This window comes from Octopus sinensis, linkage group LG18 (assembly GCF_006345805.1).
Source record: "Octopus sinensis linkage group LG18, ASM634580v1, whole genome shotgun sequence".
In the NCBI taxonomy this organism is placed as follows: Eukaryota; Metazoa; Mollusca; class Cephalopoda; order Octopoda; family Octopodidae; genus Octopus; species Octopus sinensis.
This window is the reverse complement of record NC_043014.1, coordinates 26,822,397-26,835,190: the sequence shown is the minus strand read 5'-3', so window position 1 is coordinate 26,835,190 and position 12,794 is coordinate 26,822,397. Positions and strand designations below refer to the sequence as shown.

Genomic DNA, 12,794 nt, shown 5'->3' with positions numbered 1-12,794 from the left:
ATTAAAATCTCCAGCTGCAAAGATAGGTCATTGCCACTTGTCTTTGAGGTAGCCTGTAAGAGGGTATCATAAAACTGGTCCTCCTGATCATTTGGTAGGCCTGCTTGTGGGGCATAGGCAGAGATTAATGTAGCTATTCTATTCTGCAGGACTAGCCTGTGTTTAAGCAGACTGGCATACTCTGACAATCTCTATGACCTTACCCACCCATTTCTCCACAAGGAGTATGCCTACACCCCCTACATCATCCCTGTTACCTTGCCAGAAGATTTTATACCTATGTGCCTGCCTGTGAGGACCCTGGCTGAAGCTCCTCTCCATCTTACCTCTTGTATGCAGCATACATCAACATGTCTCCATTCAAGCACCTCTGCAATCTCACTTGGCCTACCTTTCAGTGTGCCTACATTGACAGTGCCAACTCTGAAAAAAGGTTTTCGTGTTTGTGTGTTAGACATGTTTCACCTGTTCTCACATCCAACCTGTCGTCATTCAAAAATTCAAGTGTGTTAAGGTTGTTGCCCCTACTGTTGTTTAACATCCATTCACTCTCTCTCCCAGTTGAGAGGTTTTTGCCACATAAAATGCACCTGTGCTAGTGCCACATGTGGGCATCTATAGATATACTATGTACAAAGCACCCAACACACCCTGTAAAGTGGTCAGTATTAGGAAGGGCATCCAGCCATAAAAGCTATGCCAAAACAGCCAATTGGAGCCTGGACAGCCCTATGATTGGCCAGCTCCTGTCAAGCTGTCCAACACATGTTTGACGGAAAATGGATGTTAAACAGCAACAATGATGATGATATTTACTTTTCTACAAAAGATGTACATACCAGCTAGGTAAACCAATGCTTTCAATCAGAAGTACCATCTCGTGTTTGCTATGCACAGATGTATCCTTATTACCTTCATCATCATCATTTAGCATCTGCTTTTCATGCTAGCATGGGTTGGACGGTTCAACTGGGGTCTGGGAAGCCAGAAGGCTGCAGCAGGCCCAGTCTGATCTGGCAATGTTTCTACAGCTGGATGCCCTTCCTAACGCTAACCACTCCATCAGTGTAGTGGGTGCTTTTTACATGCTAGGCTGGGCTAGCAAATGGCCACGGTCGGATGATGCTTTTTACGTGCCACTGGCACGATCAAGTAAACCATGGAAACCAATAATAAATCCTGCTGTTGTCTTCAAAATGCAATAAAATATAAAGAAATGTAAAGAAATACACAAAAAGATTAGGTTAATCTAGAAATCTCAAGCTTTAATTGTAACTCATCTCAAGATTGAAATAGCTTTTGTATATTTAAAACTTCATTTTTATTCTTCGCATTTTTTTTTTCAATTTCTATTTTATGAGCATTTTAAATCATATTTGGTGATGGCTCTTTTGTCTTTACAGAACCAGGAATTCTTGGCATAAATTTAGGCAAAAACAAAACATCTGAAAATTCTGAACAGGACTATGCAAGTGGAGTTAGTTTATTTGGTCAGCTGGCTGACTTCTTAGTGGTGAATATTTCCAGTCCAAATACTCCTGGACTGCGGAATCTGCAGGGCAGAGAAAATTTAGAGAAATTGATTGACAGGGTATGTGGGTATGTGTTTATTTTATCCTTTTGTTTGTATTTATTGCATATTAGTTATCAGGTTGTAAATATCTGATGAAAGACATTGCATATGATATTGTTACAAATTAAAAAAAATACTGACTCTATAGGCACAGGCGTGACTGTGGTAAGAAGCTTGCTTCCCAACCACATGGTCCAGGTTCAGTCCCACCATATGACATTTTGGGCAAGTGTTTTCTACTATAGCCTTGGGCCAATCAAAGTTTTCTGAGTGGATTTGTTAGACAGAAACTGAAAGAAGCCCATTGTATATGAATTTAGAAGATCATAAAATGAATTTGAAAGATCATAAAAATCCCATACGAAATGTAGCTGAATTTGAAAAGATAGTGATGATGTTTGAATGCTATATACTATGCTGACTTGTGTGACAAAAGATACAGTAAGGGTTAGCATCAGGACAGGCCTCTGGCTGTAAAGCAGTCTTTAAGCGACATACTTGACAAACCCATGCAAACATGGAAAAACATGTAAACTGAAGAAATATATATATATATATATAGTTTCAGTAGCCAGGATGTAGATGTATGGTTGTGATTAAAAAGGTCACTTCCCAACTGAAAGAAGCCTGTTGTGTGTGTGTGTGTATAAAAGTTCAATTAGAGGTTGAATAAGCCTCATTAAAGGATAATAATATCCACTGAATTTACTGGTTTATTATCTATTTATTTTGAATATTCTAATACTCAAAAGTAGGTAATTAAATAAACTGGTTTATATTTATTTAAGAAAAATAAGAAAATAGAGATAAATCAATTAATAATTATATTTATTACAAAAATAGATATAATCCCTGACAGCTGTTTTGATTCAAACTTCAAAGATTTCAATTAAAATAATTAAATCATAATAAAGTAGAATCTCGTCATAGGTAGAAAAAAAAGATATACCATTACATTTTTTATGTTTTTATGTGTTATGTGTATAGAGCATTTCAGCTAACTGAGTATTGCTTGATAGAAAAATTTGGTATAGACCTTATAAAGTGGGGAAAGGAAGTATACTTAGAAAAATAAATATAAAATATGTGTAACTATAGTGGTGAGAAAGGTAATTAAACACTTATTATCTATTTATCTACGTTGGGAAAATACATATTTTCCCATGTGTAAACAAGAAATATTTCTTTCATCTCTAAGGTTAAGTAGAAGGAATTTTGCCGAGAGAATTGAAAGATCATAAAATTTGAGCAAGTGTCTAATACTATAGCCTCGGGCCGACAAAAGCCTTGTGAGTGGATTTGGTAGACGGAAACTGAAAGAAGCCCATCGTATATATGTGTGTGTTTGTGTGTCTGTGTTTGCCCCCCCCCCCCCATCGCTTGACAACTGATGCTGGTGTGTTTACGTCCCTGTAACATAGCGGTTCGGCAAAAGACACCGATAGAATAAGTACTAGGCTTACAAAGAATAAGTCCTGGTGTCGATTTGCTTGACTAAAGGCATGCTCCAGCATGGCTGCAGTCAAATGACTGAAACAAGTAAAAGAAAAGAATAAATGTGTATAAGTGTGTAGAGATGTGTTTTTTTTATTTAATTTTCAGTAGTCCCAATGTAGAAATATAATTTCTACTTCCAACGAGATTCTACTTTATAATGATTTAATTATTTTAATTAAAATCTTTAAAGTCTGAATCAAAACAGATGTCAGGGATTATGTCTATTTTTGTAATTAATAAATATAATTATTAATTGATTTGTTTCTATTTTCTTATTTTCCTTATATATATATGTGCCGTTTGCACGTAAAAGACACCATCCAAATGTAGTCAATGCCAAGTTCGCCTGACTGGCTCCCGTGCCGGTGGCACATAAAAAGCACCATCTGAACATGGCTGATACCAGTAACCCCTGGCTGACTCCTGTGCCAGTGGCATATAAAAAGCACTATCCGAATGTGATCGATACCAGGCCTACCTGACTGGCTCCTCTATTGGTGGCATGTAAAAAGCACCCACTACACTCTCGGAGTGGTTGGCATTAGGAAGGGCATCCAGCAGTAGAAACATTGCCAGATCAGATTGGAGCCTGGTGCAGCCACTGGCTCTACAGATCTCAGTCAAACCGTCGAACCCATTCCAGCATGGAAAACAGATGTTAACCAATGATGATGATGATATATGTATATAATATGAATGTCTGTCTATAACTCATGTTATATATAGATACAATTTAATGTTATCTTCAACTTGATCACCTTCATCAAACACACACACATGTGTGTGTGTGTATTTATACTTATAGGTGTGTGTGTATGTATGTATATATATGTGTATATATGTGCGTGTGTGTATATATATATATATATATTGTTGTATTTCAGAATGGTCATTTTGCTAGTTTAACCAATAAAAACACACGCACTATATATTTGGTGTTACTTTGCTTCAGTGTTATTTATTTTTTACATTAATCTTAATCTTATTTTGGCCAGAGTTCTTTCGTCACACTCCTGTGACCGATTCAGTGGTCCTTTGCTTTCTTCTTATTTGTGTCTCTCCTTACTAACCGTCAGCCATTTTGTATTGCTATTGTATGTGTCTTCATTTGTGCATGCGTATATCTCTATGTGCATCTATGTTTAGTTAGTGTGTATGTGTAGGGGAGGAAATGTCTGTAATATTTGTATCTCCTGTTTATATACGTTCGTGTTTAAGTTTAACAATAAAATAACCCTAACCCTAACGTCACTAGAAAAACTCTTATATATTTGCAAAGCAGCCTTCTCTTTCATCGCGACCTGGTGGTTACCGCCTGTTGATAAGGGACAAAAATCCTGAAACTAGTCTGTGCGTATCACTCAGGCTTGCGAGAAAGGAATGGCCTCCTTTTGCAAATACTTCAAGGGCACTGAAATGGTGTCTAAAGCCAGCTGGAGACGACGATCTCCTGGGGCTATAGAGCTACAGTAACACCCCCTCCCCTATGTGGTTAGCCATATTAAGATGGCTTCTATACTTTACATTATTTTTTTATTTAAAAATTTTTTTTATTATTTTTATTTTTTTCATTTTATATTTTTTATCAAAAAATTTATTATTATTATTACTGTTATACATACATACATAATAATAATAAGTGGGTGTAAACACATGAACAAAATAAGAATAAACAAAAACAAATTACACGAACATATATAAACAGGAGATACAAATATTACAGACATTTCCTCCCCCCACACACACACACTAACTAAACATAGATGCACATAGAGATATACGCATGCGCAAATGAAGACACATACAATAGAAATACAAAATGGCTGACGGTTAGTAAGGAGAGACACACAAATAAGAAAGAAGAAAGCAAAGGACCACTGAATCGGTCACTGGCGTGTGACGAAAGAACTCTGGCCGAAAAATAAGATTAAGATTAATGTAAAAAATAGATAACACTGAAGCAAAGTAACACCAAATATATAGTGCGTGTGTTTTTATTGGCTAAACTGGCAAAATGACCATTCCGAAATACAACAATATCTGTCTCAACACACGATTTCACATCAAAAATCTTGCAAAACAAATATATAAATGTATATATATATATATATATATATATATATATATATTATATATAAATGTGTGTGTGTATTTTTATCTCCTTGGCATCTAGCATTAATTGTAAATAAGAATCGTCGTACAAGCTGTGCTCTTAATTACCAATCTTCTGTGAACACAGATCTGGTCAAGGGGAAATATCTTACTTAGAAACAAGTGAGAATTGGTGGCAGTAAGGGCATCCAGCCATAAAAAATATTTGTTTCAACAGATTCTGTCTGATCTGTGCAGGCATGGCAGAGTATACATTAAAATGAAGGCGCAGGAGTGGCTGTGTGGTAAGTAGCTTGCTAACCAACCACATGGTTCCGGGTTCAGTCCCACTGTGTGGCATCTTGGGCAAGTGTCTTCTGCTATAGCCCCGGGCCGACCAATGCCTTGTGAGTGGATTTGGTAGACGGAAACTGAAAGAAGCCTGTCGTATATATGTATATATATATATGTGTTTGTGTGTCTGTGTTTGTCCCCCTAGCATTGCCTAACAACCGATGCTGGTGTGTTTACGTCCCCGTCACTTAGCGGTTCGGCAAAAGAGACCGATAGAATAAGTACTGGGCTTACAAAAAATAAGTTCCGGGGTCGATTTGCTCGACTAAAGGCGGTGCTCCAGCATGGCCGCAGTCAAATGACTGAAACAACTAAAAGAGTAAAAGAGTAAAGAGATGATGACTTAGAAAATAAGAGTAGACATTGTCATGAGTGGTGTTTGCTGCTGGTGACTGGAAATGGATTTCTACTTCTGTATGTAGAAATAACAAACAATACTTGTGAACATTTAACAGATTTTATTATTGCACATAGTGTTTTCCACATTGGTCTTTTATCACATAACTAACAGCAACAGTTATACGCTGGAGAGACATACTATAGTATAAAGGGTGAAGGTTCGTTCTTCTAAGAAATGGCAGAAATGCTTCACAGATAAATAAGCTGCCAATAATTCTCTTCCAAAAGTGCACTATCTTGTTTCTGCTGGTTTGAAATGCTTGGAAAAAATAGAAAAAAGTTACCAGTCATCTTGAACAAATTGTTGCGGTGTCCCATTAAGTCCAACATCAGATGCATCTACTATCAATGATAGCGGAGCCTCTAGAACTGGATGGGCTTGTAGGGTAACTTTAGTTAACTTCTCTTTGATACTGTGAAATGATTGCAACTGTATCGCATTTTGAGAGATAGTGGTTGTTTTTTTTTTTATTTTTGACATTAAGTAACAATTCTGTCAATGGAAATATGGTTTCTGTATAGGGCAGAATAAATCTGTAGAAGTTAATAAGACTGAGAAATTCTTACAGCTTCTTTATTGATGCAGAAATGGGTATATTTGCAATAGCATCAACTTTTTCCTTTAATGGACAAATTCCATTTCTGACAAATATGTCCTGAAAATGTAATAGAAGAAACACCAAATAGACATTTATTAAGGTTAATTTATCACACTGAAATGTGACAGTCTAATAAAATGTTCTAAAAGCTGTTCATGCTTCTCTCTACTGTAGGACTGGCAATCAACAAGTTGTTGATATAGGCAAAACAAGGTCTAAACCACAAGTGACTGTTGATAAATCTTTGGAATGTATTAGCAGCTTTCTGAAGACCAAAAAGCATTTTAAGAAATTCAAAAAGTCCATTATTAAAAACACTGTGAGTGACGCCTGAAAATTTTTTAAGGATTGAATAATAGTGATTACATGTAGAGGGTACAAAGAAAAGAGGACTGACAATAGCAGGTTTACTATTAGACATCATCATCATCGTTTAGCGTCCGTTTTCCATGCTAGCATGGGTTGGACGGTTCTACTGGGGTCTGTGAAGCCAGAAGGCTTCATCAGGCCCAGTCAAATCTGGCAGTGTTTCTACGGCTGGATGCCCTTCCTAACGCCAACCACTCCGTGAGTGTAGTGGGTGCTTTTTACGTGCCACCTGCACAGGTGCCAGACAGCTGGCAAACGGCCACGAACGGATGGTGCTTTTTATGTGCCACCGGCACGAGGGCCAGGCGAGGCTGGCAACGGACACGAAGGGATGGTGCTTTTTACGTGCCATCGGCACGAGGCCAGTCGGGGCGGTGCTGGCAACGGTCGCGAAACGGAAGGTTCTCTTACATGCCACCGGCACTGGTAACACATCTCATCCGTAGTATATCTGATATCCTCACTGTTTGAGATCATTAGGAATGATCTCGTTTGAGATTACAACCAACTTTGGCTAGTTTAACCCTGTTGTGTTCACTGATCTGATTGTTTTTCTGAATCACTTAATCACCTATGTTTCAAATCTACAAGAAGATCAAAATGATGCAGGAAGTCAGCAACAAGGATAGTTATGGCAGATCGGCAATTATAAAGATCCTCTTGAATTGATGGCTCAAATTAAGAACCAGAGTCATAAATTTTTCACCATAAGTGGAAATAGAAAAATGGCAAATAGCTTGTAATGTAATCGTTGATGGTTTCTGTGAGTTGCATAAGAATTTCAATGGCCAAATGCTGCAAGCTGCAACTAGGAATTTTGAAATGGTGTACTACACAAAAAAATGCAACATATTGAAAGGCCACCCAAGGATGTAGTCACACTTAGCCCTGGCAGTGCTATTTTAAAGAATGTTTTTTAGAAATCCTCTGGCCATGAGAATTCAAACATATAGAATATCTAGAGAATTGCAAATGTTTGAGCTAAAGTCTGAATTCTCTATATGGTTGTTTTTACAACTAGTGTCAACTCAGAGGAAATAGAAGAGATGAATGGGACAGGTGAAGTTACCATTTCTTTTTTTTTTTTAACAGAAACTAGTTGAAATCATGCAAATGAAAGGATAAAATACTGGCTGCTTTCAGAATCATGTTTGGAAGAAGAGAGTTTTCTTGGTCTTGACAAGTAGATCTGACTGCTATTTTGAGCAAGATGAAAGATGCGTCTGAGCTAACAATGGTCTTAATGTCATAGCTTGGAGCAGTGGGAGTTGTAGTCAATTCTTTAGTTTTCTCATCATGTTAGTTGTCATGGATCACCACTGTTGTGAAGATGGTGTTATGGTGATTGTCGTGGTAGCTATGTTGGGTTTCACCAGGTGTCACGAGTAGTATTTGCTGCTGGTGAATGAAAATGTATTTCTAGCTCTGTATGTAGAAGTAACTAACAACACTTGTGAACATTTAACAGAAGATTTTATTCCTGCACATAGTGCTTTTTGCATTGGTCTTTTTTAACTGACACTAACAGCAACAGTTATACCCTGAGAGAGACATACTACTGAAATCTAAAATGAATTAACTGATGTAACGAATCTGTGGCTGGCCCATCACAACTGGAAAATAATTGCATGATATGACAACAAAATCTCTGTCTCCCCTGTGATTATCACCAAAACTTACCTTTATACAGGGCCCAATTAGAAAAGTTGAATCACGTGATGGCTCAATGCTGATTGGTTGCTTAATTGGCCAATCATGTGAAATTACTATGTTTGTTGGTGATGTCTGCTTGACTACCTAGCGATTCAGCTTCGAATCCACTACAACACAAATCTGTCTGTATGTTTACAGTGGCTATCATGATGCAAGATTTTCAGTTTTAACATATGATCTCGAGCCAAGTTAATTGGCAAACAAATATGCAACTCTGTTTTCAGATTTTGTTTGCTTTTCACTTTGTTTATTTTGTGATAAATTATGCAATGATGACAAACTGCTCCAATATCAACCATTCATTTATCATTTATTCAATTATTAATTCATTCGCAGGTGTTGCTGGAACGTGACCAGTTGAAGTGTGAGAGGAAACCTCCAATTTTGGTGAAAATAGCTCCAGATTTAACAGAATCTGATCGGCAAGATATTGCTCATGTTGTAATGAGAGAACATGTAAGTTGTTGCTAATGTTTTGCACTAATTGAGCAGACTTATGATGAAAAGTTTTCCAGCCATGACTATCCCATCTGTTTTTCATACATAATGTAAGTTACATTATTCATTGTGTCCCAACTTCCTAGCAGAGAATGATTTGAGGGAGATTTGGCTGTTTCTCTTTGGCTTGAATAAATTGTTGGCATTTAGTTCTCTTCCATGTCCCAGTTCACAATTCAGATCTCAGTGATATAAAAGCTACCAGGTACGGCCAGGTGTTCATTCCTACTCTTTTCTATATAGAATTTTAGTTTTGTAAGAATGTGTTGTTTTTGATATTTTAACAATATTAATCAATGACTAAAATTGTTTTAATTATATTGCTAAGTACAGGAAATAGTTTCTCACATGCTATAGAGGTTTTTATGGCTTCGTCAGCAAAGCATAACTTTCACCAGAGTTCACCAGAGTAGAGATCAAAGAATCAGAAAATGAATTTACAAAATTGTACATTTATTGGCTATTGAATGTCCAGGAAATGTTTGTTGTATTTTTCTCTATAGAAATAATCATTGTTGTTAATATTATTTTGTAAGATTCAAGTCTACTAAAAAAGGCATTTTATCCATGACCATCACTTCTTTTTTGTGTTTGGGTATCAAGGACTACATTGTCCAATGTATTCTACTTCATTTACATTGGTAGAATGAGTTAAGGTATAGACATGTGGTTAAAGCCCAGACAATGTGGGCAATAGGGTGGAGTGAAAATTAAAAATGTAGAATATTGAAAATGCCTGAGGACTAAAATGTTGCTATATTTGATTACAAGAAAAAAGCTAAATTTTCGCTGAGATCAATCAAGAGCATTTACTCCCTCAAGCTCCCTAAGCTCGGAAAATGGGGGAATTTTGTAAAATGTTTACAATAGCAGAGTTTGGAGGGTTTGAGGGAGTAAATGCCCTTGGCTGATCTAAGTGAAAATTTTAGCATTTTTCTAGTAATGATAAACAGCACTAGCTTAAAAGCTGCCCGATCGGGTGGCTTTTAAGCCAGATCCTGTGAAGGGCTCTTTATTGGGCCTTGAGCCCAATAACAACACTTCATGCATTAAGTACATATTAAATTTTATTAAACTTGACCGATATTTTTCAAGCAATGAACAATTTTCGTCAGAACAATGATATAATATGGTGACTTGGAAATTATTGCAAAGCTGCATGATAAACAACTTTTTTTTGTCTTCCTATTCGGGGGTCAGTACAATTTTTTTTCTGTCTAACCTCTTTCTTTCTCTCTCTCTCTCTTTCTGTTGATTGTTTTCAACCATCACCATCACTACCACAATCGCCATCACAACTGCCATACACACACCATTCAGACTTCTTATGCCACCACCATCATCACTGTCTTTCTCATCCCTTACTATCACTGTCATGCTTGACTACCTCAGCTACCACTGTTGCCTTCACCTCTTTCACAACTACAGCTTATATTACTACTATCACCCCATTACCATCTCAACTGTCAATCTACTACTATCCTCACCGTCTTTATGCCTACTATTACTCCCACCCCAGCAAGAGCAGTAGAAGAAGTGTCATTGAATAGTGAGCGACGGGGTCAAAGTGTGACACACTGATACAGAAATTCGTTTTGACATTTATTATTATAGAAGATTTTAGGTCTCTGGCATTTTCAGTTTCCACAACTTCTTATGTACACTCCACAATCTATTACACAATCTATGTACCCACACACATACATGTGTGTTAGGATGGAGTGAAAATTAAAAAATGTGGAAATTGAAAATGCCTGAGGCCTACAATCTTGCTATATATCATTACTAGAAAAATACTAAATTTTCGCTTAGATCCCTCAAACCCTGCAAACTCCACTATTGTGAAAAATTGACAAAACTCCTCCATTTTCGGAGTTTAGGGGGCTTGAGGGAGTAAATGCTTTTGATTGATCTCACTGAAAATTTAGAATTTTTCTAGTAATTTAATATAGCAACATGCTTGTCTTGGGTTCAGTCCCTTGCATGACACCTTGGGCAAGTGTCTTCAACAATAGCCTTGAGCCAACTGAAGCCTTGTGAATGAATTCGCTTGATAGAAACTGAAAGAAGCCTGCCATATATATATATAGTTAATTAAAAAACATATATCTCAGAAAAGAAGCACACTCTAAAGAATAGGGCAGTAATTATTACAACAAAAATTTTAATTTTGGACATAGAGTTATCAAAGGTTTCCTATCCACAAAGCCAAAGCCTTGTGCCCAGATCGTCAGACTCTATACAAAATCAAAAAATTTCAATTTCAATGTCACGGACGTGAGAAACACTTAGAAATCGAGATTTAAGTCTTAACATATGAGGACGGGTTGTGTCCCCTGAAACAGAGTATAAATCTCGATTTCTGAGCATTTCCTCACGTCTGCGACATAGAAAATTAAAATTTTTTGTCCTTATATAAAGTCTGGCGAGCTGTCTACAAGGCTTTGGCTTTGTAGATACGAAACCTTAGGCAACTCTATGTCCAAAATTTTAATTTTTATTGTCATCGAAAAAGGTTTCCATGATTTTAGAATTAAATTACTAAGTCTGTATTAAAGGTATACTATTTATTTATATACCAAAACAAAATCTTAAATTTTTCTTACATTACGCAATAGGTTTCGATATGAGCTACCTTTGTTGCACGGCAAACATCTAAGCAATAGTCCACCTCCCTCCAGGTGCGCTGAATCATATCAGGATTCACAGTCGCTATTGCTACATGGATCTTCTCTATTAAATGTTGCAGATCCTGGATTTTTTTCTGTGTAGACAATGTTCTTAAAATAACTGCAAAAGAAAAAGTCCATAGGAATTAGGTTAGGGCTTCTAGGTGACCACAAACCAGGACCATTCCTTCTGATCCAACGACCAAGGAATCTGTTGTTGAGAGCTTGTTGCACATTATGGCTGTTGGGAGCAGGAATTCCATGCTGCTGGAAAATTACATTTATTCCCTTTTCTCTTTCAATGTCTGCAATTTGAGGGAACACATACATTTCTAGCATGTCCAGGTAACTAGCACTTGTAATCGTGTTTTCTGCAAAGATGAAAGGGCTAACAACATGATCATGCAGGAGTCCAGACCACACATTAACCTTGGGCGAATCACAGATGTATTGGAAAACTTCATTGAGATACTGACCTCCCCATATCCGACTGTTATGTTGGTTAACACAACCATTTATGTGGAATGTTGCTTCATCACTAAATAAAATTCTGTTAAGATACCTATTATCGTCATCAATTTCTCTCAGCATCATTACAGCAAATTCAGTGTGCTTAGGCTTATCTGTTTCCTTAATTTTATGTCTCATTTGAATTTTGTAAGCATGCAGTCTTGGGCGTTTATGCAGCACATTTTGAATTGTTGTTTTAAGCATACTAAGTCCAAATTGCATCGAGCAATGAACTTCTTAGGACTATTGCAAACATGACAGTCTCAAACACTCCACATTCTCTTCCGATGTGTGTGGCCAGCCTGGAGATTTCTTAATGGTTACATTTCCAGTTTTTTTAAACTAGTTAAACCAATGAACAATGGTTTTGTCTGTAGGTGGATCTTGTCCATAAGTATGCTGAAAATGATGTTGCACTAAAACAACTGACTTAAACTCAGTGTGCTATAACACACACTGCACTTTCTGCTGTGCAGTTGCCATGAAATGACTGGCCAGATGCTCACTAGTGAAATATTGATT

General features: G+C 36.9%; 2 protein-coding genes across 3 annotated transcripts in view; one reads left to right on the top strand and one right to left on the bottom strand.

Moving 5' to 3' along the window:
- Window positions 1-12,794, top strand: part of LOC115221482 (dihydroorotate dehydrogenase (quinone), mitochondrial-like) — a 46,842-nt gene that overhangs the window by 20,550 nt on the left and 13,498 nt on the right. For both annotated transcript variants that reach the window (XM_029791675.2, XM_029791674.2), the window contains 2 exons: window positions 1,404-1,591; window positions 8,932-9,051. In XM_029791675.2, the coding sequence (XP_029647535.1) occupies window positions 1,404-1,591; window positions 8,932-9,051 (308 nt within the window). The remainder of the gene's footprint in view (window positions 1-1,403; window positions 1,592-8,931; window positions 9,052-12,794) is intronic.
- Window positions 9,355-12,477, bottom strand: LOC118766939. Its single transcript, XM_036510812.1, has 2 exons — window positions 12,051-12,477; window positions 9,355-9,481 (listed from the first exon to the last, which is right to left on the bottom strand). The coding sequence occupies exons 1-2, from the start codon at window positions 12,474-12,476 to the stop codon at window positions 9,383-9,385; spliced, it is 525 nt and encodes a 174-aa protein (XP_036366705.1). The 5' UTR covers window position 12,477; the 3' UTR covers window positions 9,355-9,382.